Source organism: Propithecus coquereli, unplaced genomic scaffold (genome assembly GCF_000956105.1).
Source record: "Propithecus coquereli isolate 6110/MARCELLA unplaced genomic scaffold, Pcoq_1.0 Scaffold14, whole genome shotgun sequence".
Lineage (NCBI taxonomy): Eukaryota > Metazoa > Chordata > Mammalia > Primates > Indriidae > Propithecus > Propithecus coquereli.
Window position 1 is genome coordinate 371,610 of NW_012138302.1, and position 26,365 is coordinate 397,974.

A 26,365-nucleotide genomic window follows, 5' to 3' on the forward strand; every position below is an offset into this window, starting at 1 on the left:
GTGTGCATAGAAATATTTTTCTATTTTTTAAAACAAAGATAATATTATTTTTGCAAAACAAAAGATCCCTATGTATTTTAGCCTGAACAACCTGATTTGGGTGAAATTACCTACCTGGTAATAAAATAGTAAAAGGATAACACCTTCTTTAGCATTTTGGGATTAAATTGAGTATTTCAGCAACAAGGCTTGTAAAATTATGGGTTTTTTCATGATATCTAGATCTCAATAAATTCAAATAGAGTTATGATCTAGAACTTGTAGAATTTTAAGAGTGAGAACAAGGTGTTATAGGATACTGTGGTGATAAGGTTGAGAAGCAGAGATATCATTTTCAGGCAGAATTGTATTATGGAATTTTGAGAAAGCATGGATGTTTCATCTAGCATTAAATATCCTTTAATTGTCATCCTTAAATTTGGGAAATAGAATCCTTGAGATATGGGACGTAGGACTCTTTGTGGGCCTTCAGCTGGTAGACTTCTTATGCCTATGGGGCATACAGTAGTGTCTGCCAAAGACTACCCCTCCGAGTGTCAGAGGAGGACACTCTAACACTGAGAGGAGTAGATCAACTCATTGGCACAAGTTAAGGCAGCTGTCTCAGTATTCACATTAGGAACTGGGCTGGGAAATTGATAAGGTAATCTTTAAGACATATAGGCAGTAATAACACCAATAATTTTATTTTATTTGCTTTATTAACATTTTATTAAATGTGGCTGGTTTCCTTAGCTCTAGTGTAGGTATTTTGATAGGTGGATAGTTGTTTTAAATTACTGTTTCTGCACTGGATGATTGCTGAGGAGTCCTATTCTGCCATCTTGCTGCACCCCTTAGACCTAACACCAATAATTTTAAAAAGCAGCATTGCCACAACAAATCTCAGGTATAAATAATTATGTACCATCTTAACATAAGCTTTATACTGTTTTCATCAGGAGTGACTAAACTATTACAAAATAAGTGATGATCATCTATAAGATATTCGAGCTCTAAAATTCCGTTATTCCACACAGGTCAAAATTCCCTCTACATGATGAGTTTTCTTTCCCAGCCACTTTGTTGAAGTGGGAAATAAAATGCCTGGATAATTCTAGTCTTTAAGACACTATTTCTAAGTCCACAAGATTAAATTTATGGAAAACAATGTAGGCATAAAGAGACAAAACTACTAAAGGAAGATTTCAAAAGTATAGTAACAACCCAACTGTAAAAATATATTTTCAGGACAATTGAAATACGAATATGAAATGGTTACTAAGTGATATTGAAGAATTGTTAATTTGGTTCGGTGTGATAAGGATAACATGATTATGTTCAAAAATATTAACCACTCCTCCAGCAATGCATGCTTAAGTATTTAGGGATGTAATGTCATAACGTCTGTGGTTTACTTTAAAGTACTTCAGCAAAAGATATAGATGATGCTAATACGAGAAATATGAATGTTAAATCCAGACCACGTACATATGGCAGTTCTCTATACTCTATACTCTGCTTTCTCTATACTCTGCTCTATACTCTCTATACTCTATTCTTATGTACATTTAAAACTTTTTATAATAAAAGTTTAACAAAGTACAGGTAAAATAAAATTCGAAAGGGCAAAAAATTACATATGATTGTTTACTGGACATGCAAAATTAATTGATGCTCACGATGCCTACTTAAATCACTTCATCTCTGGGAGTCTAAGTTTATTTACTTAGAAAATGAAAAAATTAGATTAGTTGATTGTTTTGTTCTTTCCAATCCTGAGATGCTAAACAACACAGACCGTAACTGAAATGTCTACCAAGTAGGTAATTCACATTAGAGAATTGGTGAAGTGCTTGCCGGGTCCAAGGGGGGCGCCTCTCCCGCCGAATATTGCCTTTTGATAATGTGGGTTCTGTGGTTCGAGTGGAGGAAATGCAAATTTGTATGTGAAATTCCACATCTTTAAATGTTAACAAACGAAAAATAGAAGTATAGGAGTGGCGCAAGAGGGACCACCAAAGTCTGCGCTGCAAGTTTACCGCCTCTGCGCGGTCTGCCATCTGCTGTCAGCTAGGACACCTGCAGCGGGGTGGATGAGCTCTGTGAGGAAGGCCAGAAGATTAAGAGACGAAGAACAGAACATCCAGCCGGCAGTGATGCTAGAGAGTGAATTCTGTTTCAAAATACCAGTCTACCTCGCCCTACTTTCACCTACAGTAGCAGCTGAAGTCTGCACAACTCACTAAACACCACTGGAAGAGAAAACTCGGTTTTTTATTATCTCTCTTTTCCTTCTCAGGCAATCGGAGCGCCATGCAGCACAGTCCCATTCGGATACCACGAGGTCCTCGGCCGGCTCCTGGGGCCGCAGATTTTATACTGTCCGGGAGCGCTGGGGAGCACTCCGGGGCCTCCCTTAAAGTTATACCGCCGCCTAGCAACCCCCGAGAACCTCCAGAGGGGTAAATTGTTTCCCTCCCCTCAGCGCTCCAGAAGAAAGTTCCCTCCGGCTTGAGACGAGGAGTTCTCAACCGGAAGTTTCGCCTTCCCGCCTCAGCGTTTCCTGTTTGGTAACTAAGGGCGCGCGGCGGTTGCTAGGGCTCCGGTGGCACTCCCGCGGAGCTTTGCCTGTGCCTCGGGCTGACTGTGGTGCCGCTCACCCGCGGTAAGAGAAGGCGCATCCCTGCTCTGCGCCCGGTCTGCAGTTTCCTATACGTTCGCAGTCATGAGTAGCGAATTCCTGGCGGAGCTGCACTGGGAGGATGGGTTCGCCATCCCGGTGGCGAATGAGGAGAACAAGACACTGGAAGATCAGGTGAGGATCAGGTGAAGAAGCCGGTGGCGTGAGGGAGAGGTTCTTTAGGGGTGTTTTCTGGTTGGCAGCACTGCCCCATCCCTTTTATTTCTCTCCTTTCCTTCCTTAATACCTTCTTTTCTCTGTCTAACGCTCCCCTGCACCATCTCCTTCCTCCCTCGCCCTGATTGCCCTTTTCGATAATCGTTAAGCATTTAAACATTTTATTGAAACAATAATTGATATTCAGGGCTATAAAGCCCGAATCGTTACTCTCTTCCTACTCCTTCCCCTCCCCAACCCCCCTCATTTCTAGCCTCCTGGGCGGGAGAGGAAAAGGGTGGTTCCTGCGCCGGCTTTTTCCTTCCTCGAAATTAAGCGCTGCTTGGAAGGGGACTTCTGAGGTTTTCGCGTGTTTGTAAACAAAACACGTTCTGGTTGATATTTCTTTGTAAATTTCTGTCTATGATGTTTAAAGCTGAAAGTGACGAGATGGTTTCAGGAGGGACATTCCAGTAAGAATATGAAATTTGCAGTTTACGGTTTTTCAAAGTGAAGATTAATTAATTTGTCACAAACTGACATAAAGTACTTTATGTTGTAAGGACGAACTTATGCCAACTATAATTCATAGAAGTTCTTTAAAAAAATAGCATCCGGCTCAGCAAACTTTAAAAAAACCTTTAGCAATCAGTCTAAAGTTCCATAACATGGTGATATGTTGTGCAGAAGAGGGTCCAAGAATAACAGATGATGCTTGCACTACTTTATAAAATAGAACAGGAAGTTATCGCATCTGTGAAAATGAATGAAAATCCCTTGACTCCTTTTGAAAAGGATGGAAACACTTTTTCTAACCTATTCTGACCTATTTACTCATGTCTAATTTAGAAGGCTGCATTTTTTTTCAAAGAAGGGCAACATTAGGAAATACAAGATATGTAGCACTGAGTACTGAGCAATAATAATGTTAAGTATTCAGATCCTACTTACCAGCTCTGATCCTGTTTCTTGTTCTGTAAAATGGAGAATAAGTAAAATAATTACCTCAGAGGATTGTTATAAGGCTCTAAGGACATAACGTACGTTACAGTTCTATTCAAACATTAGTTTTTAGTATTAATTACTGCCATAATACGTGTCTCACAGGATTTTATATACGTATTACTTATATTAGATTTTTTTAAAAAAAATTAGAGCAGTAAAAAGAAGAAAAATGAGGGCTATAATTGCTTTACCTGAATAAACTCTGACATTAAAAAGCAACTCTTAATAAGTTTAAGATACTCAAATAGGGCCGCCCCGGCCCGGCCCGGCCCGTCCTGCAGCTCCGAGCGGCAGCTTCTGCGTCCACCCCTAACTCCTCCTCTTGGGCGCTGCGGAAGTTAAGGCTGCGCCCCAGCATCCCGGGGGTCTCCAAGGCGCCAGAGCGCCCTGGCTGGAACAGGCAGCACAGCTGCCGATGCCTGGCTCCTTCAAGTCCCCCGACTATCTGTGCTGGGCGTTCAGGATTATTTTTGGTGCTGCGGGACATTTAAAAGGAGCAGAGGACCTCTGTGTTCCCTGCTCTCCTTGGCCCTTCCCACCACAGGGCCTTTGCACAGACTGGCTTTTGTGGCAGAAATGCTCTTGCTTGGGCTGGTCTCATACTGGACCCCAGCATGGCAAAATTTCCTAACATGTCTCACTTTCTCCCACTTGCTACAGTATTTCTCTCCCAAAGACCCCCTCCTCTTCCTCCTCCTGTGCCCCGGCTGGTGCTCCCACTGACTCCCCTGCTCTTGTCCCAGAGCATGTTGTCTTCTGACACCATCAGAACATAAGCTCCCTGAGATTTGGGGCTCCACTGGGTCCTCCATACAGAATCAAAAGTTCACTCTTGGGACATTATGCAATGATAAAAAGTATGATTTTTGAAGCAAATATTTAATAAGTCTTAAAGCTACATGCACCAAACAACATAATAACTAGTTACATAAAAGTGAGAGCTATTATAAATGCAAGTAGATCTTGACAAAAATATAGTTATAGTGAGATGCTTCACTAAAGAGCTTCTCAGAATTAGACAACTCTAATAGACAAAAATAAGGATATAAAGAATATGAATAATATAATAAAAAACATAGAGAGCATATGTCCCTTGAATAGAGAATATACAAGATCTGTCCAGAAAGTATGCAGCCATGTAATATGAAAAATGGAGACCTTTGTTGAAGAAGATACAAGATATAAGACATAGGAGAGTGACGCCTCAGTCTCCTTCAAAGTAGGTACCTTGGGACCTCACACAGTTCTCCCAGCGTCTCTTACACTGTTCAAAACACTTTGCACAATCTCTTTGTTGGAATTGTCATCAGCTGCCTGGTCATATTTTCCTGAATCTCATTGACTGGTCTGAAATCTCTTATTTTTCAAAGGTGATTTTCATTTTGGGAAAAGCTAGAAGTTGCTGGGTGCCAAATCTGGGCTGTAATGGGACTGAGTCACCTGGGTGGTACGATGTTTTGCCAAAAAACTCTGCATGAAACATGATGTATGGGCCCCAGAGTTGTAGTGATGAAGCTGTCAATCACCACTTCCCCATAGCTGTGGCCATTTTCGTTGCATTACATCTCTCAACCAGCAAGGAACATTGAGGTAGCGTTCCTTATTAATTGTTCGGCCTGGAGGAGCATACTCATGATGGAAAACACCTTCCCAATCAAAAACACATTTAACATAGTCTTGATCCTGCTGCGACTTTGCCACATCTTCTTCGGTCATGGAGAACCAGGACAACTTCCATTGGGGCGACTGGGCCTTCAATTCTGGATCATAGTTAATAAAGCCACGATTCATTTCCGGTTATGACTTCTTGAAGAAATCTGGTTCATTGGTAGCAGTTTGAAGCAAGTCATTAGCAAATGCAGCATGATGTTCCTCTTGCTCTGGTAGCAGAAGCCATGGAACACATTTTGCCATGAGACATTTTATGTCAAGATCCTGTGTCAAAATCTCAGACACCGTAGTTTCTGGAATCCCCAGATCAACTTCTAGTTCTTGCACAGTTATGTCAGTTGCTGATCTTTGTTGACTGCAGCCTGTACACGTTCAGCATTCTCAGGTGTTCTACTTGTTGCAGGCCTTGCAGAATGTGGATCACTTTTAACACATTCCCTACTGCCTTTGAAGCATTTGTGCCACACTTTTGTTTGCACTGAACTCATTGCATCGTCCCCTAAAGCCTTAGGAATCATCCAAATAGTTTCTGCGTAGGAATGTTCAAGCTTAACGCAAAATTTGATGCAGATTTGTTGCTCTACTTGCTCAGTCATTTTGAATGTGAGGGCCACGCAGTACGCATGCTCACTCAAGGGTGTCTAGTGCCCCACTGACTAGTACAATGAAGTCGTCATTGTTCATGCATGCTCATTACAGTCCACTCGCATTGGCTGCCATGTTACATTGATGTCATGCAAACCATTCTCGTTATATTAACAATGGCTGAATACTTTCTGGAAAGACGTTGTATACCTTAAAAAATATGTTCATAAAACATTTACAAGAGTGGATCATGTACTAGACCAAAACACAAACATTAGTGCATAAAAAGTGCATTAAACTTTGAAGGCATTATGCTAAGTGAATAAGCCAGATGGAAAAGGACAAATATTGTCTGATTGCACTTATTTGAGGTACCTAGAATAGTCAAATTTGTAAAGACATAAAGTAGAATGGTGGCTGCTGGGGGCTGAGAGGAGTGAGGAATGGGGAGTTAGTGTTTTATAGGTATAGAGTTTCATTTAGGGAAGATGAAAAAGTTCTAGAGATGGATGGTGGTGATGGTTGCACAATAATGTGGATTAACTTAATGCCACTGAAAGGTACACATAAAGATGGTTAAAATGGCAAATTTTATGTTGTGTATGTTTTACTAATATCACAATAAAACTTTTATATCCCTAAAATGCTACACAAATAGAAATTTTATAGATCACATTCTTTGATCTTAAGCCAATAGAATTTACAATAAATAATTTTTAAAATGTTTTAAAATCATTTAAAAATTATTTATTAAATAATTTTAAAGTGACCCTCCATCTTAAATACTTAGATATGTTTCTTAGAAATATATTCCTGGGTGGTCTGTCTATCAAAGAGAAATTGAAAAGGAAAAAAAAAAATCACCTTTTAGATAATAATAAAAGGAGGCTACTTTATGCCCAGATCCATGGGAAACAGCAAAAGTCTTACTTGGAGAAAACTTACAGACTTAAATGCCTTCTTTTAAATTATTTATTAGAAAAACGGCCTCACTCTGTCTCCCAGGCTGGAGTGCAGTGGCATGATCGTAGCTCACTGTAACTTCCAACTCTGGGGCTCAAGCAATTTTTCTGCCTTAGCCTCCCAAGTAGCTAGGACTATAGGTGTGTGCCACCACACTCAACTAATTTAAAAAAAATTTTTTGTAGCAGAGGGTCTTGCTATGTTTCCTAGGCTGGTCTCAAACTCCTGGCCTCAAGGGATCCTCCCACCCTAGCCTCCCACAGCACTGGGATTACAGACATGAGCCAGCATGCCAAGCCAAATGCTCTTATTATTAAATCAGTAAGACAAAAAGTAAAGAAACTAAGAACTCATCTTAATAAATTTTAAAAATCAGCAAAGTAAACAAAAGAAGGAATTAAATATTTTGTTTCACATTTCAGTGGATTGTGTTGTACACCCTGTGGAAGTATCCCTAACTTTGGGGACTGTAGCTCAAGATTATAAGGAAGGATATTTTTATTTTGTTGAGCTTTTATGCTGCTTTGAGGGGTGACACATTCTAATGGTCCTGAGAATCTGTCTTGTAATTTCCCAAAGGTTTATTTTGTTTGTTTGTTTAACATTTACACTGTTTTGTTTCTACTCAGAGTTCTAATTCAAATGTAAACAAAATACATTAAGAAATAGGTTCTAAAGACATAAGTTAGTTGTTCTGTTATGCTTAGCCTAAATCTATGGGTTTTGAAAAGGAGTTCAGGGAGAAGAAATTACATCTGGTGCTTAGCCACTATTCAAAATTATAGTTCCAGCTCTGTGGTTTTGTTATGTGTTGTTAGTATGCTCTTGTTTGCATAAGACATCTTATGGTTTAATTGTGGAATAGAATCTCATTTTTGTCCTATAAAAATATAGTAATACATATGAAAAGTGCATTTTAGCAGTGGATCCTGCTACTGCTGCAAATGTAAGAGAGATTTCTATTCTGTGTAATATGGTGCTAATTTTTCCACAATAATCTCCAAATCATAACACTATTTGTAATATATAAAAAGTCAGTAGATTTTAGAACTTCATACCAGTATTTAAAGAAGCAAAGTGCTACGTACTGAATGTTTGTGTTCTCCCAAAATTCATATGGTGAAGTCCTAATCCCCAATATGATGGTATTTGGAAATGGGGTCTTTGGGAGGTAAATAGAAGTACAGCCCTCATCAATGACATTAGTGCCCTTGTAAGAAAAGACAAGAGAGAAATGACCTTTCTCTGCCACGTGAGGGTATAGCAAGAAGGCATCTGTCTGCAAACAAGGAAGAGGGCCCTCACCAGGAACCACATTGGCCAGCATCTTGATCTTGGACTTCCCAGCCTTCAGAATTGTGAGGATTAAATTTCTGTTGTTTAAGCGATGCAGTCTATGGTATTTTTGTTATAGCAGCCCAAATTGACTAAGACACATAGTAAATGAAGATTTGCTGCAGTAGCGGGATCCACTGCTAAAATGCATTTTTCATATAGTGGTACTATATATTTATAGGGCCAAAATGAGATTCTATTCCATAATTAAACCACAAGATGTCTTAAGCAAACAAGAGCATACTAACAACACATAATTTTAGGTCCTTTAATATAGTAAAACTTAAGACTTTGGTTAATCACAGCGTTTATTATTTACAGTTGTCAAAGCTGCAGAATGAAAGAGCAAACTTACAAGATCAGTTACGTGACTATGAAGATCGAATTAATGCTATGACTTCTCACTTCAAAAATGTCAAGCAAGAGTTCTCATTTACACAGGTATAGTAATATTGAAATTTATGTTGATTATATCATGGGTAGTCATAGAATACTTCACAGTGCATTTACATCTGTGATTTTATTTTAGAACTATAACAGGAAACTTTAGTATATTTAAACTGTTGTGAACATAATCTTAAACCTGAACGTAGGTAGAAAAAAAGGCTTTGAGGAACTAACTACTGACATCAGTTTTAAACAAAAAATTAATTCATATGAAAGGGGAAATCATCATTCAAACAACCTAATATAATGTTAAGCAGCAGATTATTTGAGAAGGGTACAATGACGGCAGTGAGAAATGATGACTCTAAGCAGAAATAAAGCTAATTTAATACATGATAGAATTTCCATCTCCTTTTTAATTTTTCAGCACAACCCACTGGGGCCATTTTGAGTGTATGCTAATAATCCACACACATGATATTTTAGCATAGTTCAATAACTGAAATTTATAATAATAATAATCATGAAATAAAAAAGTTAAATTATCTTTAAGATAACTGGGGGACAGTATAATGCATTTTAGAAATATTAACACAAATATAATAAAAATTAAAACTTAGAATTATTAATAATTTTCTGTTTTATGAACAATATTCAAGTATAGAAACTCACTGCCTTATGGTGCCCAGCAAACTAGGCAGGTTGGGAAATCAACATTGGAGAGTTTACTAACTGCTATCTCAAACTATTTTTTTTTAATGCATCTACCTTTCTGAGAAAAAGTATGTAATTTTAAAAAATGAATAGAGTCATGTTTTAAAAGAAATTTACAATCAATATAGGTTAAGTATATTTCGTGGCTTACAAACCTTATTAGAAAATTGCAAATTTAATGAACTTTTAAAAACAATGCTTAGGATTCTTGAATCCTGATATGATTGAGTGATTGATAAACTATGTGGAACACCAATTTTCCTCAAGTTATTAAACTACTGAGGTGGGGATTTGAGAGACAGAGATTCTCTATAGTTATATCTTATTACCATCAAACCTCGATTAAATAGGATAATACAGACAAAAGACAATAAGCCACCTACAAAACTAGTAGCTTTCATACTGTAAAATTAATAATGAGACTGATAACTTTGAAGCACTATAAGATCAGTAGTCAATAAATACTCTTTTATTAAATAAAACCTAACACAAAGGCATGATTGTATACTAATTTATTCTAGGGGATATTTATAACCATAAGTGTTTAAATAATTTTTTAAAAATTATGTCCATTACAGTATATGATCAATTCTTACAAACATCTCATTTCTCAATTATTTTTTAATCCATATTTATATGTAGATAAGCAGTGAGTTATAGCTTTTAAGTCTTACCATATAAACTTTGGTAACTTTGGGTTTTTTTTAGTTTTCCTAGATCAACATAATATCTGAAAACTGCTAACAATATTTTTTCCTAGCACACTTCATTGACTTCCTTACAACTAGTGAGCAACACCAACTAACTGTAATAACAGTTTAATGTGGTGTAGGTTTCAGAGTAGTGGAATTAATAGTATTTAATCTAAGTGTTTTGTGGGAACTTTTTTTTGTCTAATGGATTATTATAAATATTTTAAAATATTAAAATTGTAAAAGTCTTTCTGTCATGTGTATTGTTCTGTAGTCTCTTTACAAGGCAAGAGAGTATGAGATTGAAAGTGAAGAACACTTTAAAGCCATTGCTCAAAGAGAATTGGGACGAGTGAAAGATGAAATCCAACGACTGGAAAATGAGATGGCTTCTATACGGGAAAAGAAAAGTGATAAAGAAGTATGTGTTGAAATGTTACTTAAAATTCTGTGCTACTGCTCCTTCTTCCCTCACCAAATGAGCGTTGCTTTCTTTCCATGTAGGAAAGGCATTCATTACTTTCCTGTTATTTACTTACATTGTTTTTTGAACAATGAAAGGCATATGGAGTTGTGATTGCAACGAAACAGTAATAGAATATTATATTTTTCCCTGTTATTCATTCACCAGCTACTTATTGAGACTTAGTATGTGCAAATTGCTGGCTGCCAGTTGTAAAATATGGAATATGATTTATATGTTAAGTGCTACATTTTTAACAGCTACATTTTTAAAAAAATCACTTTTAGTTTTGAATTTCATTAAAAATTTTTACTTTTCATGTTAATTTGTCAGCTTTGTGAATCTGACATTAAATTACTTTAACCTATTTCTCTCTTTTCTTTAGTTTTTGGTTTTAGCTTGATTTGGGAACTCTTTCTAAATTCTCATTCTTCTCTTTACACATATATATGCATATGTATATGTATACATAAATACATACTACTTCTCTTTATATTTACATATATACATGCATATGTATATATATACATACATACATATTTTAATTTTATGTGATGTTTATATAATAATAATTATATATTTATTAATTTACATTAAATATTTGTTTATCTATTGTTCTCTGTTTTCTTTCATGAGTCTAGATTTTTTTTTTTGAGACAGAGTCTCACTCTGTTGCCTGGGCTAGTGTGCCATGGCATCAGCCTAGCTCACAGCAACCTCAAACTCCTGGACTCAAGCGATCCTCCTGTTTCAGCTTCTCAAGCAGCCGGGACTATGGGCACACACCACCACACCTGGCTAATTTTTCTATTTTTAGTAGAGACGGGTCTCACTCTTGCTCAGGCTGGTCTCAAACTCCTGACCTCAAGTGATCCTCCTGCCTTGGCCTCCCAGAGTGCTCGGATTACAGACGTGAGCCACTGCACCCAGCCTCTTTCAGGAATCTAGATTTGTTAAATGACCAAATTTACAGAAATATTTTTATCTCCTTTACTATATTTACTTCAATTAGGAGTGCTTCTAAAATTTCTGTGTAAGAGACCTCTCAGTGGCAGTAATATGATTAGAAATAGGACTGATGGGAATTTGTCTTGGGTTTTAGTTAGCATATCAAACATGTTATTTTAACTAAGATTGCATATATATTTAGGGTGACTTTGGTAGAGTGACTAATGCAATTACTTATAAGGGAGCTACCCTAAAGCCTAAAGCCTTTTTAAGTGACCTTTGGCTCAACTACTGTTCTTGACTTTGTATAATCATCTCTCCTCTAGTTTATAATCAAAGAATTAAAATATGATAGTTCTATAATTAAATATGGTATATTATAGACATCTAGAAGGCAGAGACAAGATTTCTTCTTTCTTTTTAATATGTTTTATCATATATAATGTTATATTTTATTTTAGTTTATTTAGTAAATGTTTTGTACTCTGCTTTTTTCTCTCTTTCTTTGGAAATTAGAATGGTATATTTAAAGCTACTCAAAAATTGGATGGTTTGAAATGTCAAATGAACTGGGACCAGCAAGCTTTGGATGCCTGGTTAGAAGAATCAGCTCATAAAGATAGTGATGCCCTCACTCTTCAGAAGTATGCACAACAAGATGATAATAAAATTAGGGTGAGAAATTATAAAATGTAATTGTTGGGTTTTCTCTGTAGTTTGCCAACTTATTTCCTTAAAATTGTACTTATAATTTTTAAATAGCAATTTTTAAACTTTTTTTGAATCTGGGACTTGTTGAGGATTTAATAAAGCCAATTATCCTCTCTGTAGAAAAAATATACTCAAATACCCATAAAATTTTGCTGACTGTTTCACAGGTCCTCCGAAGCCCTTTGACCATTTTGGGATCCATGAGCCCCAGGTTAAGAATGTCCTGATTTATAAGGATTCTCAAAAGCATTTCAGAAAAGAAAGTTTTGTATGAGGACTATTTATATATATTTTAGCTATTTTGTCTAAAATATAGTTTGAATATGTTACTGAAAGCTGAGCACTTGCCCTCGAGGCCACATCAGAAAAGAACAAGAACAAGTGGTTAAGGAGAAGGAAAGAGAAGTTTATTACTTTGCTGGCAAAGGAAGAAAATAGTAGATTTTCTCATCTCAAAATCCAAATTCCTATCTGTAAGCAGAAATACAGAGCTTTTAAAGGGAAGGCCCTCAATTCTAGGCTGTTGTCATTCATGGATTGGATTCTTACCGTCCCATCTCTGCCCATCTCTGCCAAAGATAAAGCCTGTGACCTCTGCCCACCTGGAAGGCTGTCCCCAAGCCTGGGATGGCTGAGCTATCTCCTGTAACACAAAGAACAACAGATATTCCCCTGCCCCTCCTGAACACCTGCCCCAGACAGGGATGAAGGCCAGGCCGCAGTTCCAAAAAAGAGCACGGAAAGTTTTAAAGAGAACACATCTTTGCTGTTTTTTTTATTTTTTTTCACCCCCGGGCCATTCCCTCTGTTACATATTCTCCACTCTCAATTTTACGCTTCCATACCTATGGGAGGAGGGGACTATGCCATTACAGATATTACATATAGTTTTTGCTGATTGGAGACTGGAGTGCTGTTGATTGATAATTATGAAAACTATCATTTAAAATCCACTTAAAATTACATCTGGTGATACTAACAAAGTTAGTATTATAAAACATGCTATTTTCTGGTAGGTTTAATACCAAATACATTATTTTAAATAATTTCAAATGGCAAATTATAATTTAATCTTTTTTCTAATTTACCTTAAAAAGTGTTAAAAGTTATTTTAGAAATAATTGAGTTTTCATACAGCTATATACAAACACATTAGATTAGCCCTTTGAGGTTAGAGGATAAGGAAAGTATAGTTGTTTTAGATATTGAATAAATGTATACATAAAATATAATAATATTTAGTGCTAGAGAAACTAATGCTTTAAAAATAATAAAATGATAATTATAAATATTTTTGTATGTAACTACATCATAGGCACTGACTCTGCAATTAGAAAGACTAACTTTGGAATGTAATCAGAGAAGAAGGGTACTTGACAATGAACTTACAGAGACTCTAAGTGCACAGGTTAGTTTAATGAAGATTTTTATTTCTAAATTTTCAAAGTGATGTTTGCAAAAGCACTTAAATTCACAAATATGTTGTTTACTTTCTCTTTGACAGTTAGAATTGGATAAAGCAGCACAAGATTTTCGTAAGATTCATGAAGAAAGGCAAGAACTCATTAAACAGTGGGAGAATACAATTGAACAGATGCAGAAGAGGGATCAAGACATAGATAACTGTGCTTTGGTAAAGTAGTTGTTTGGTCCTTGTAATATTCAGCTGTATTTGTCTCTTCTGTATTTAACTCATTATTTCAAATGTAAATCACATTGTTTTTTGAAAGTTACTTTTATAGCAAGATTCAGTAGTTTTGGTGTTTTTGAAAGCTGACTCTGTATCTATTTTGAAATGTGATTTCATGAAGATTATTTGTTTATAGTAGTATAATCCCCAAAGACTAGATCTTGCCACCTCTGAATTGTGGAACAAGAGAAAGTCAACAGATAATATTATTGCAGTAAAACTGATGCCCTGAGTTACACATGGTTGCCCAAAGTGCCTTGGATTTAATATGTATGCTCTTTGGCAGCAAGTGACAGTTGTAGGGAAATGAGCCTCCATGGATAACCAAAAAACAAGGAAAGAGAGTCAAAAAAGAAATCTACACTGCAATAAAGTTTCACTTTTGAAGCTGGGGCACCAATACTGAAGTAGAAGATTGGAAGGGAGAAATAGTGCATGGATAACACAGACTTATTTTACCTCTTGTTACTTTCAGAGATAATTTAGGAAAATGTTCTTGGAAAATCATTAAAGAATAAAATAATGGTGAATAGAAATGGGAAAGTTAGAAGGAGTTGGGAAGGAGAAGGAATTGAGGAGGAAAGGAGGCAGGTGAAAAGATATGTTAAATTCCATTCTGAGTTTACTCCATGGAAAGGCATTTGACAAGCAGCTAAGGCCACTGGGAGTTTGGAATTCTGATATCTGGATGTGGTTTCCTTGCAATTTTTGTATTTTAAATTTCTGTAAAAATAACCAACATTTTATCAAAAAAATGAGTTATGCCTGCCTAGGAGGGATAAGGGGGAAGCAGTCATAGCTATGAGGTCCTCTTAATTCTTTTTTTGGCAGAAGGAGGTGAGCACTTAAACAACAGACATTTATTTCTTCACAGTTCTGGAGGCTCCAAGTCTGAGAACAAGGTGTCAGAAGGGTTGATTTCTTTGGAGGTCTCTCTCCTTGGCTTGTAGATGGCCATCATCTCCATGTGTCTTCATCTGGTCTTCCCCCGTGCCTGTCTGTGGGTGTCCTAATCTCTCTTTTTTAAAAAAATTTAATTAATTTTTTTATTTCAAAATATTACAGCTGTACAAATGTTTTTGGTTACATGTATTGATTTTGTTATGCTTGAGTCGGGTTATAGGTGTGCCTATCACCCAGATAGTGTTTATTGTAACTGTTAGGTAGGTTTTTGCCCATCCCTTCCTTCCTCAGCCCCCTCCCCACTGCTTGATTTCTGCTGAGTTTTACTGCCCTCTGTGCACATGTGTGTTCATCAGTTAATTCCAATATAATAGCGAGTATATGTGATATTTGTTTTTCCATTCTGTAGATAATTCACTTAGGATAATGGTCTCCAGTTCCATCCAAATTGTTGAAAAAGGCCTTAATTCATCCTTCTTCACAACTGAGTAGTACTCCATAGTATACATATACCACATTTTGTTAATACACTCATCATGAATTGATGGGCACCTGGGTTGATTCCACATCTTTGCAATTGTGAATTGTGCTGCAATAAATGTTCGAGTACAAGTATCTTTTTGACAAAATGACTTCTTTTCCCTTGGATAAATACCCAGTAGTAGGATTGCTGGATTAAATGGTAGGTCTACTTTTAGTTCTTTCAGGAATGTCCATACTGTTTTCCATAGAGTTTGTACTAAGTTGCCGTCCCACCAACAATGTATAAATGTGTTCCTTTCTCTCTGCATCCATGCCATCATCTATTGTTTTTGGACATTTTAATAAAAGCCATTCTGACTAGGGAAAGGTGATATTTTATTGTGGTTTTAATTTTCATTTCACTGATAATTAGTGACATTGAGCATTTTTTCATATGTTTATTGGCCATTTGTCTATCTTCTTTTGAAAAGCTTCTGTTCATGTATTTTGCCCACTTTTTAATGGGGTCGTTTGTTTTTCCTTGCTGATTTGCTTGAGTTCTTTGTAGATTCTGGTTATTAGCCCTTTATCAGATATATACCGTGCAAATATTTTCCCCCATTCTGTAGGTTGTCTATTTGCTCTGTTGATTATTTCCTTAGCTGTGCAGAAGCTTTTTAGTTTAATCAAATCCCATTTATTTATTTTTGTTGTTGCTGTAATTGCCATTGGAGTCTTCATAAATCCTTTGCCTAGGCCTATATATAGAAGAATTTTTCTAACATTTTCTTCTAGAATTCTTACGGTTTCATGCCTTACATTTAAGTCTTTTATCCATCTCGAATTAATTTTTGTGAGTGGTGAGAGATGTGGATCCTGTTTCATTCTTCTGTATGTGGCTATCCAATTTTCCCAGAATCATTTATTGAATAAGGCTTCTTTTCCCCAGTGGATATTGTTGTCTGATTTCTCAAAGATCAGTTGGCTGTATGTGGATGGTTTTATATTTGGGTTCTCTGTTTTGATCCATTGGTCTATGTCTCCATATTTGTGCCCATACCCTGCTGTTTTGGTTATAGCCTTGTAGTATAGTTGAAGTGTGGTAATGTGATGCCTCCAGACTTGTTCTTTTTGCTTAAGATTGCTTTGGCTTTTTGGTCTCTCTTCTCATTCCAAATGATGCATAGAATTATTTTTTCTAGATCTGCGAAATATGACGTTGGTATTTTAATGGGGATTGCATTGAATCTGTAAATCACTTTGGATAGTATGGACATTTTAACAAAGTGGATTCTACTGATCCCTGAACATGATACATTTTTCCGTTTGTTCATGTTCTCTGTGATTTCTTTCCACAATGTTTCATAGTTCCCTTTGTAGAGATCTTTGACCTTCTTTGTTAAGTATATTCCTAGATATTTTATTTTCTTGGTAGCTATTGTGAATGGTAGTAAGTCTTTGATTTGACTCTCAGCTTGACTGTTATTGGTGTATAGGAATGCTACTGATCTGTGTACATTGATTTTATAACCTGACACTTTGCACAAATTGTTTATTAATTCTAAGAATCTCTTGGTGGAGTCGTTGGGGTTTTCTAGATATAAGATCATATCATCAGCAAAATGCTATAGTTTGACCTTTTCTTTCCAGGTTGGATACTGTTTATTTCTTTCTCTTGCCTGATTGCTCTGGCTAGGATTTCCAGCACTATGTTGAATAGAAGTGGTGACAGTGGGCACCCTTGTCTTGTTCCAGTTCTCCATGGGAATGCTTTCCACTTTCCCCATTCAATATGATATTGGCTGTGAGTTTGTCATATATGGCTTTTATAATCTTGAGATATGTTCCTTCTGTGCTTAATTTGTTGAGGGTTTTTATCATGAAAGGTGCTGAATTTCATCAAATTCTTTTTCTGCATCTACTGAGATGATCATATGGTCTTTGCTTTTGCTTGTGTTTATGTGGTGAATTATATTTATTGATTTATGGTATGTGGAACCATCCTTACGCCCCTGGGTTGAAGCCCACGTGATTATGGTGTATTATTTTTTTGATGTGCTGTTGAATTGGGTTTGCTAGTATTTTATTGTAGATTTTTGCATCTATATTAATAAAGAATATTGGTCCATAGTTTTGTTGTTGTTGTCATTGCATCCTTTCCTGGCTTTGGTATCAGGGTGTTACCTGCTTTGTAGAATGAGTTGTGGAAGATTCCCTCCTTCTTGAAGTTATAGAATAATTTTGGCATATGGATACCAGCTCTTCTTTGTGGGTCTGGTAAAATTTGTCTGTGAATCTATCCAGTCTGGGGATTTCTTTTGTTGGAAGATTTTTTTATTACTGCTTTAATCTTCTTGCTCATTACTGGTCTGCTTAAGAGTTCTATTTCTTTCTGAATGAGTCTTGAGAGGTTGGTTTTTCCAGGAATTTGTCCATTTCCTCTATGTTTTTGAGTTTATGTGTGTGTAGATTTTCACAGTATTCTCAGATGATATTTTGTATTTGTGTGGTATCAGTTGGAATATCTCTTTTTTTATTTCTGATTGAGCCTATTTGGGTCCTTTCTCTTTTATTTTATGGTTAATCTAGGAAGAGGTCTATCAATTTTGTTTATCTTTTCAAAGAACCAACACTGTGTTTCATTTGTAGTTTGATCCTTTTTAGGTTTTTTTGTTTGTTTGTTTTCCCTTTTGTTTAGTTCTGCTGTAATCTTCATTATTTCTTTTCTTCTCCTGGCTTTGGGTTTGGTTTTCTCTTCCTTTTCTAGGTCCTTGAGACATGTCATTAGATTGTTAATTTGTGATCTGTCTTATTGATGTAGGCATTTAAGTCTGTGGATTTTCCCCTAAGACTGTTTTTGCTAAATCCCATAGATTTTGGTAGCTTGTGTCCCCTTTGTCTTTCAGTTTGAGGAATCTTTTGATTTCCATCTTAATTTCCTTTTGACTCAATAATCATTCAGCAGCAGGTTAATTTCTATGACTTCATGTAGAATTGAGTGTTTCTCTTAAAGTTCATTTCTAGTTTTATTCCACTGTGGTCTGAGAAGATATGTGGTATGATTTCTAATTTTTTGAGTTGGTCGAGACATGTTTTGTGGCCTAAGAGATGATCAGTCTTGGAGAATGTTCCGTGTGCTGATGAGAAGAATGTATATTCAGTAGTTTTGGAGTAGAATGTTCTGTGAGTGTTTGCTAGTCCCATTTGTGCTAGTTCCAGTTTAAGTCCAGTGTTTCTTTGTTTATTATCTGCTTGGCTGATTTGTCCAGTTCAGTCAGTGGGGTGTTGAAGTCCCTAGAAATTATGATACTGCTGTCTATCTCTTTGCTTAGGGTCTGCTTTATGAATCTGGGCATTCCTGTGTTAGATGCATAAATATTTAAGATTGTTATGTCTTCTTGTTGAATTGCTCTCATTATCATTATATAATGGCCATCTTCGTCTTTTTTACAATTGTTGATTAGAAGTAAATTTTATGTGATATGAGAATGGCTACACCTGCTTTCTTTTTGTTTCCATGTGTATGAAATATTTTTTTCCATCCTTTCATCTTGAATCTGTATAAGTCCTTGAGGATTAGGCATGTTTTCTGGAGACAGCAGATACTTGGGTTTTATTTTTTCATCCATACAGCCAACCCATGTCTCTTGAGTAGGACATTCAGAACATTCACATTGATTGATAGAATTGCTATGTTGGATGCTCTTCTGTTCATCATGTTGGGAAGTATCTTATTGCTTTGTTTTACCTCTTGTGCTATTGTTTTATATGACCTTTGAGCTTATGAGTGGTTGTCACTCCATAAATTAATATTACTATATTAGAGACAGAAATGATCTCAGGAGTTTTGCAGGGCTTTACCCTGAAGGAATGTGTGAATGTGTTAGTTTGCATATCAAAAGCTGCTCCACCTCAGGAGGGGATCTCAAAGGTCAGTAGCAGCTCCTTGCAAGGTGACACTGCAGTCTCAAACCTGTGGTTCTCACCTGCTTTGAAGGACAAAGCAAGGTCTGCATGGAACCACGGGATGAGAGCTGATCAAGAATGTCTACCCAAGAGATACCTGAGATACCTACGGCTAAAAACAGTTAGCCCAAGGGACAGTTCCTGCTTGACTTCTGATCACCTGTCTCTATCTGCAATAACTAGATAAAGAAATATGGAGCCACTATATCTCTGTTTAACCCTTCTGTTAAGTGATAGCTTTATCTTAGAACTTAGGAGTTTGTCCTTGAAAGATTTTGTAACCAGAGTTAATTAAGGGATCTATAGAAGCCTTTTGAAAGACTTTTAACCTAAAACAAACTACCTGTTATTATGTAAATCTGTTAACCCTGGCAACCGATCTCTGTACTTATAAATACCCATGTAAAACTTCACTCGTTGCCTTACAATTGACAGGGATATCGTAAGAACCCCCAAGTACCCCCGCTTTCTTTATAAATCTATAAAACTATACCTTCATCTCTGTGTATTCTTTTATTTTATTTCCATTATTTTCTTATCCTTTGTGACGACCCCTACCTAAGGGACCCGATTTTTTGCTGGGAGCATAGCTAACTCCCCACAAGTGGTTTTACATTGGTGGGTGTCTATTGTGATTATCCATATATAACGTGGTTCTAAGTATTTCCTGCAGAGCAGGTCTGATCTTGATATATTCCGTCAGTGTTTGCTTGCCTGGAAGAGTCTTTATTTCTCCTTCATATATGAAACTTAGTTTTGCAGGATACAAAATTCTAGGAATTCTAGGCTGGCAACGGTTCTGTTTAAGAAGACCGAACATGGGTCCCAATCCCTTCTGGCTTGTAGGGTCTCAGTTGAGATGTCTGTAGTTAGCCTGATATGTTTTCCTTTGTAAGTTACTTGGTGTTTTAGTCTCATGGCTTGCAGCATTTCCTCCTTCATGTTGACTTTGGCCAGTGTGATGTCTGTGTGTCTTGGTAATTGCCTCTTTTCAATGAATTCCCAGGTGTTTGTTTAAATTCTTGTACCTAGATGTCTAAGTCTCTAGCAAGACCAGGGAAGTTTTCCTCAATCATTACCTCAAATAGATTTTCTAGCTCTTGTGCATTTTTTTCTTCACCCTCAAGAATATCTATGATTCTCATATTTAGCCATTTTACATAATCCCATATTTCTCGTAGGCTTTGTTCATTCCTCTTAATTCTCTTTTCTTTATTTTTATTGACTGAGTTAATTTGAAAGTGTTATCTTGAAGCTCTGAGATTCTTTATTCTGCCTGGTCTAGTCTATTATAACTTTCTACTATGTTTTGTATTTTCTGAAATGAGTGTTTCATTTCCAGAAGTTCTGTTTTGTTTTGTTTTGTTTTTTTAAATATGTCGATCTCTTCTGTGAATTTTTCTTTCATTTCCTGAATTGTTTTTCTGGTTTTTTTTTTTGAATTGGTTTTCTGTTTTCTTTTGGGTTTCATTGAGCTTCCTTACAATCCATATTTGGAATTCTGTCATTTTAATATTTTCCTTTTGGTTGGTATCCATTGCTAGAGAACTGGTGTTCCCTTTTGGGGGTGTCCTTTTGCTCTGATTTTTCATACTTCTGGAGTTCTTTTGATGATTCCTTCTCTTCTGTGACAGCTGTCACTTCTTATTTTTTCGATTTTCTTTTGTCGAGATGGGGCTTTTTTTTTCCTTCCCTCCTCACTCTTCAGGGAGTGTCTGTAGCATATGTTTGGCAGAACCTTTGGCTTTGCTTGTGAGTTCTTTTACTGTGGTCTAAGTTCTGTATGGATGCCTTGGTTATATATATATATACTTAGTGTGGTGGTTTTCTCAGTTGCTGGTTGTTTGTAGGTTGTAGCAGTGGTGAGCTACGTGTGTGAATAGATTACCTGTCACTGTTTGGTGAGGGAGGATGGAAGTCTTTGAAATCCTTTCTCTTTCACCGGCCCTGTGGTCTTCTTAATAGTGTGAATTGTATTGGCATGCCCAGTTTAATCTCTGAGACAGTAGGTGGTACTTGTGTGTAATAATCAACCATACCCTGTATGATTGAGTCAGTAAATTATATAAAGGGCTGTGCAAATTTAGCCCCCTGTCAGTAGGTGGTGCTTGCCAGAAGGAACAATGTGCAGTATTGTTTTGGGGACCTATGACTGGCGCTAGCCCCTCAGGAGAAGCATTCAAATGCCCCAAGTGGAGGATGGGGCCCTATAGCTTCCAGGTGAGTTCTTATTCTCCACCACAGCAGAGGTGGGTGGGAAACTGAGACTGGTCAGGGCTGGGTTGAGTGAGCTTGCCCTCAGTCTCCACAAAAGCTGGTACAGTAGCCGTTTCAGCAGAGGTCAAAGGTCCACTCCCAAGCTTCAGTTCTGTCCATGTGGGCTCCCTTGCCCTCCAAGATTATTTCAGAAATCTCCCCTTCATGCTCCCGAGCAACATAATTGAGTCCTGGGGCTACAAGATCTGGCCTGTGGTCTGTCCTAATCCCTGAAGTTCAATCCCTGACCATGCCAGGGAGAGGCGTGCTGGTCCTAAGTTGCCATGGGGTGGCTCAAGCAGGTTTGATGTCCTTCTGCTTCAGGATGTGCCCTGCTCTGATGGAGTAGTCAGGCAAGCAGCACTGGGGAGGGCTGGTGTGCTGGGAGCTCACAGTCCAAGCACTCCTCAGTCTTCTTCAGGTCTTTGAGAGGAAATGTTTGAGCTCCACTCTCCATGAAAGTCCCAACAGAAGGAAAGCAGTGGCTCAAGCATGTCTCTTGGCAGGCATGGGTGATGGAGAGGAATGGGAGGCAAAGCATCTGGATGGAGGAAATTACTACTCTGGTTGTCTCTGTCCCTCTCTCTGGAAGGCAGCTCTCTCAGAATGTCCAGGCTCTAGGGTCACGCAGATTCCCCGGGACCTACTGATCCCCTGTGGCTCCCACAGTCTGGGCCAGAGTTGAGAAATGTTTGTCTGGGATAGAGCAAGATGAAAACTGAGGGGCTGAAGCCCCCTGGGGAGGAGAAAGGCACATGGTGGGTGGAGAAGCAATATGGCACCTGCTGTATTGGCTTGGGTCTCTGGTGACGGGAAACGACCCCAAGGTGGCTGGCAACCTGGTGCTTTATCTTCAAGAAGCTCCCAGTTCACTGGCGGTAGCAGCTTTTGAGCTCATGAGGTTAGAAAGACTCTTCAGCAGCTTGGGAGTCTGTTGACTGCCAGAGATGTACGGCAGAAACAAGTCACTCCACCTACTCTTTTTGGGTCTTGGGGGTTGACCTCTGTTGATATCTTGCTCCTTCTTGTTCTGCTCCACAACTTTTTCCCGTGGAATCTCTTAGAGGTTCTGGCACTTTTCCCTCAGAATTACACCTGATCTATGATTGTTTGCTTTGTTTTTTCTTTTTCATCTGAAACTTTTCCTTCTTTCTGAGATGATTTGGCAGCTGGTGTCTCTGGTCAGCCATCTTGTCTCTTTAAACTTTATTCTTAATGGTGATATTAGTATCTATTTTCAAACTTCTTATTGCCTTCAAATATCAAGTCATAATTGTATCATCTATGTAAATCTAACGTGCCAGATCCAACATTAGAGATCTACAATAAGTATTCTCATACAACCCCATGGCTGAGTTGACTCTGTCTGTTGATTTGGCAGAATATACAACTAACAGCTTCCTAGTTATATTCACAGTGGTTCCTCATTTACAGGTTGACATCTCCTGACTGTACTGTAAGAGACTAGGCAGGGTACTAAGAGGTGGTTCCATTAGGCAGTAGGATGCTTCTTAATGTTCAACAGCTCTTCTCTGAAAACAAAACAAACCAGAACAAATAAAAAGAAACCCCTGATATATAGTGTTTCTGATTTCTATGGTGTAAGTACTTCCATACTAGCATGACTCCACTGAACCTAGAGTTGAGAAAAGATTTGTAGATTAGTTCTTGTGAGTCGGTGAGAGCTGGTTCACATCACTAGAGCATTTAGACTGTAAGGGAGGTAAATTTTTTCTCTATTCTCTTAGGGTTTCTAGCTGGGACTGGCATAAGACAGATTAACAGAAGAAAAGCATACACATTTTATTTACATGTACATGGAGGCCCTCGGAGGAAAAATGAAGACCTAAAGAAGTAGCTGGAACTAGGTGCTTATATACTAGGTTGAACAAAGAGTGGCAACTGTGGAAAAGTAACTAGGAAGATAAGAGTTGGTTTAACAAGGTGGTTTGTACAGGTTTCTCCCATTCTCAACTTCCTGTTTCTGGTGATGAGAGTGTCTCTCTTCTTCCTGGCACAGAGAGGGCACCTTTCAGAAAGGAGTTTTATCTCCTTCTTTCAGGAAAAAAAAGGAAGGGCAGAGTACTCACCTTGCATCTGCTATTTTTCAAGTGTCTTTAACTCAAAATGATCAATATGCTGAAGTAGCATATTTTAGGGTGGCATATTTTGATCCCCTACAACTAAGATTGTACTTTTTTGTTCCTCTTCCTGCAAAACAATTCCTGCCTTCTCAGTGCCTTCTCATTAGGAGTCTGGCCATACAATCCTGAAATTGTCTTCTTAAAAGAAAAAATATTTAGAAAAGGAAAATGTTTTTCTACTATTCTTTTATTTCAGTATAGAAATTTTGGGATATTACTTATAAGCATTACCAACATGGAAACCATGAATAACATTGGTAGGAAGTATGATGTCAAAGTAAGTATTAAAGCATCTGACTAAGTAGCAGAAAAATCAGTATAAGGCAAGAAATTCTAGAATGATCATTTGAAATATTTAAATTTAGGAAATTTTGACATATCTTTTTGTTGAATGAGCACAGTAAATATTAATATATAGAGTGCTACAATTATAGATGTTAATTGTTAATGTTAATGAGCAATGTTAATTGTTATTAAAGAAAACATAGGAATACTGGATTAAACAAATTTAAAATTTCCTTTTAAAAGTACATCTTAGATATATATCCATTTAACATGCTAATATGTATAATATTACATGCAGTGTTTCTCAAAGTTATTGATTTCAGAATACAACCCCTTCCCCTAATCTCCTGTGATTAATTGTTTGGTAGAACCTCATTTTGGAATGCTTGAAAGTAACACATTTTTAGGGTAATTTTTCCTTCTAATTAATCCAAACTATTGTCATCAGAATCACTTGTAAAAACCACATCTGATCTTTTTATTCCCCAGCTTTAAAATCTTCTTTGTTTTACATTGCTTAAAAATTGACCCTCCCTGGGCATGGTGGTTCACACCAATATTCCCAGTGACTTGGGAGACTGAGATCGGAGGTTTGCTTGAGGGCAGGATTTCAAGACCAGCCTGGGCAACATAGTGAGACCCCACTTATAAAAATAAATAGTTGACCCTCTTTGACATGTCCTTTGAATTTCTTCTCAGTTTGGCCCTGAACCATACCTTTCCAACCTCATCCCTTTCATCTGAACCCCATCCCTTCTTAATATATTCTGTTCTTATTCCTGCCCTTCTACCCTACCTACACTTTAACCACAGTAGAGTGTTTATGCATCTCCATTCATGTTTCTAGCCCCGACTCAAATGAAGCCTCTTGGGTAATGTCTTCTCTTTTCTCCTCCCCTGGAAAGCCAGGAATGGCTAATGTCTTCTAATGACTCCTCTTGGGTAGAATTCATCATCTCTTTGTTCCCATAGTACTTTGTCCGCATTTCAGTTACAGTACTTTGTGTATTCTATTTATTATTGTATCTCTAAGACCAGCAAAAGGCCTGAGTGAACATATTCCTATTGAAACCAGTAACTAAAATGTTATTTTTAGAAAATGGAAAAACTGGTCTGTAAAGTATTTGGAAAGTTTTATCGAAACTCAACTTTCTATGTGCAAAATATTCTTTTAAATATTGAAAGAATTAATGTTTAAATTAAAAATATTCTGTTACCCTTCATGTATAAAAAGCTTAACTCTTTTTCTTATTTTTTTAGCAAAGTTCCATATAGATGAAAGAAAATATTGGGACCTTTAGCACTATGAGTTTATAGATATTGGTGTGTAGCATATTAATGTTTTTATTAATATTAAAAGTCTCCCTTTTAAAAAGTGTTCTTTTAAGAAATTTTGGTAAAATAAATACTGAATATAATAGAAAAACAAAAACTAAATTTCTTTTAAGTTTAATTTTGTCATAGTAAACATATATTTAGGTAAACATATTTGTTTTAATTCCAGGCATTAGCAAAGACAAAACAAGAAACAAGAGAAAAGGAAAATTTGATTAAGGAAAAGATCAAGTTTTTGGAAAATGAGATTGGGAATAACACAGAATATGAGAAAAGAATATCTGTTGCTGATCGTAAACTTTTAAAGTGTAGAACGGAGTATCAGCACCATGAAACTAATAGAAGTCAGCTGAAGGATGAGGTATGTGAACTAAAAAAGACTGGTTTGTGTGTTCATGACAAATTGCTGTAAAAAGTAAGCATAAAGCCTTTCCTTTGATTAAGGAACTGCCTTCTAGTTCTTTCTGTTACTTTCCTTTGTTTTGTGGAACTTTTAGGATACTCTAGTTGAGTCCCTGAATGGTGAGGCATAGGTGTTGTGAAGGACTCCCTCTGGAGTTGTGCCCACCATATATACTGTTGTGTAAGAGACCTGAGACCAGATGCTCTCCAGTGATCTAGGTGGGAAACCATAGTGGCAAGATAACAGGCAAATGCAAAGTTGAATATTGACAAATTATTATGAATTAATGATAACTTGAAGTGTCTTCCCAGTGCTACATGGGTGTGTATGGTTTTAACACTCGCATTCTAGTTGTAGCTACTTGCTTAAGTTTAGTTTCTCACTTTGTTAAGGAATAATATTTCAATCTAGTAGTAAGATAATGTGGTGACAAAATACCTTGAAACAGAATAAAAGAGAACAAAACTTTTCCTGCTTTCTTCTTTTCTTCTTCTATAGGCATATATGTGAATTACATTATTCCATTGGGAGAGTAAGTCTACCTCTTAGTTAGCAATAACAGAATATTATGAAATTTCTACTTTGAGGCCATATTATCTGAATTTACCAATGTTTAGGTAGAAAATTGG

The 26,365-nt window shown here is 37.0% G+C and overlaps 1 protein-coding gene across 1 annotated transcript in view; it reads left to right on the top strand.

The window, feature by feature from the left end:
* The first annotated feature begins 2,707 nt into the window (after nt 1-2,707).
* The window catches only part of CCDC39 (coiled-coil domain containing 39), a 90,796-nt gene continuing 67,138 nt past the window's right edge, over nt 2,708-26,365 (top strand). Inside the window, exons 1-7 of the mRNA XM_012639318.1 lie at nt 2,708-2,797; nt 8,699-8,818; nt 10,445-10,591; nt 12,098-12,256; nt 13,608-13,700; nt 13,797-13,925; nt 25,503-25,694. Of these exons, the coding sequence (XP_012494772.1) occupies nt 2,708-2,797; nt 8,699-8,818; nt 10,445-10,591; nt 12,098-12,256; nt 13,608-13,700; nt 13,797-13,925; nt 25,503-25,694 (930 nt within the window). The remainder of the gene's footprint in view (nt 2,798-8,698; nt 8,819-10,444; nt 10,592-12,097; nt 12,257-13,607; nt 13,701-13,796; nt 13,926-25,502; nt 25,695-26,365) is intronic.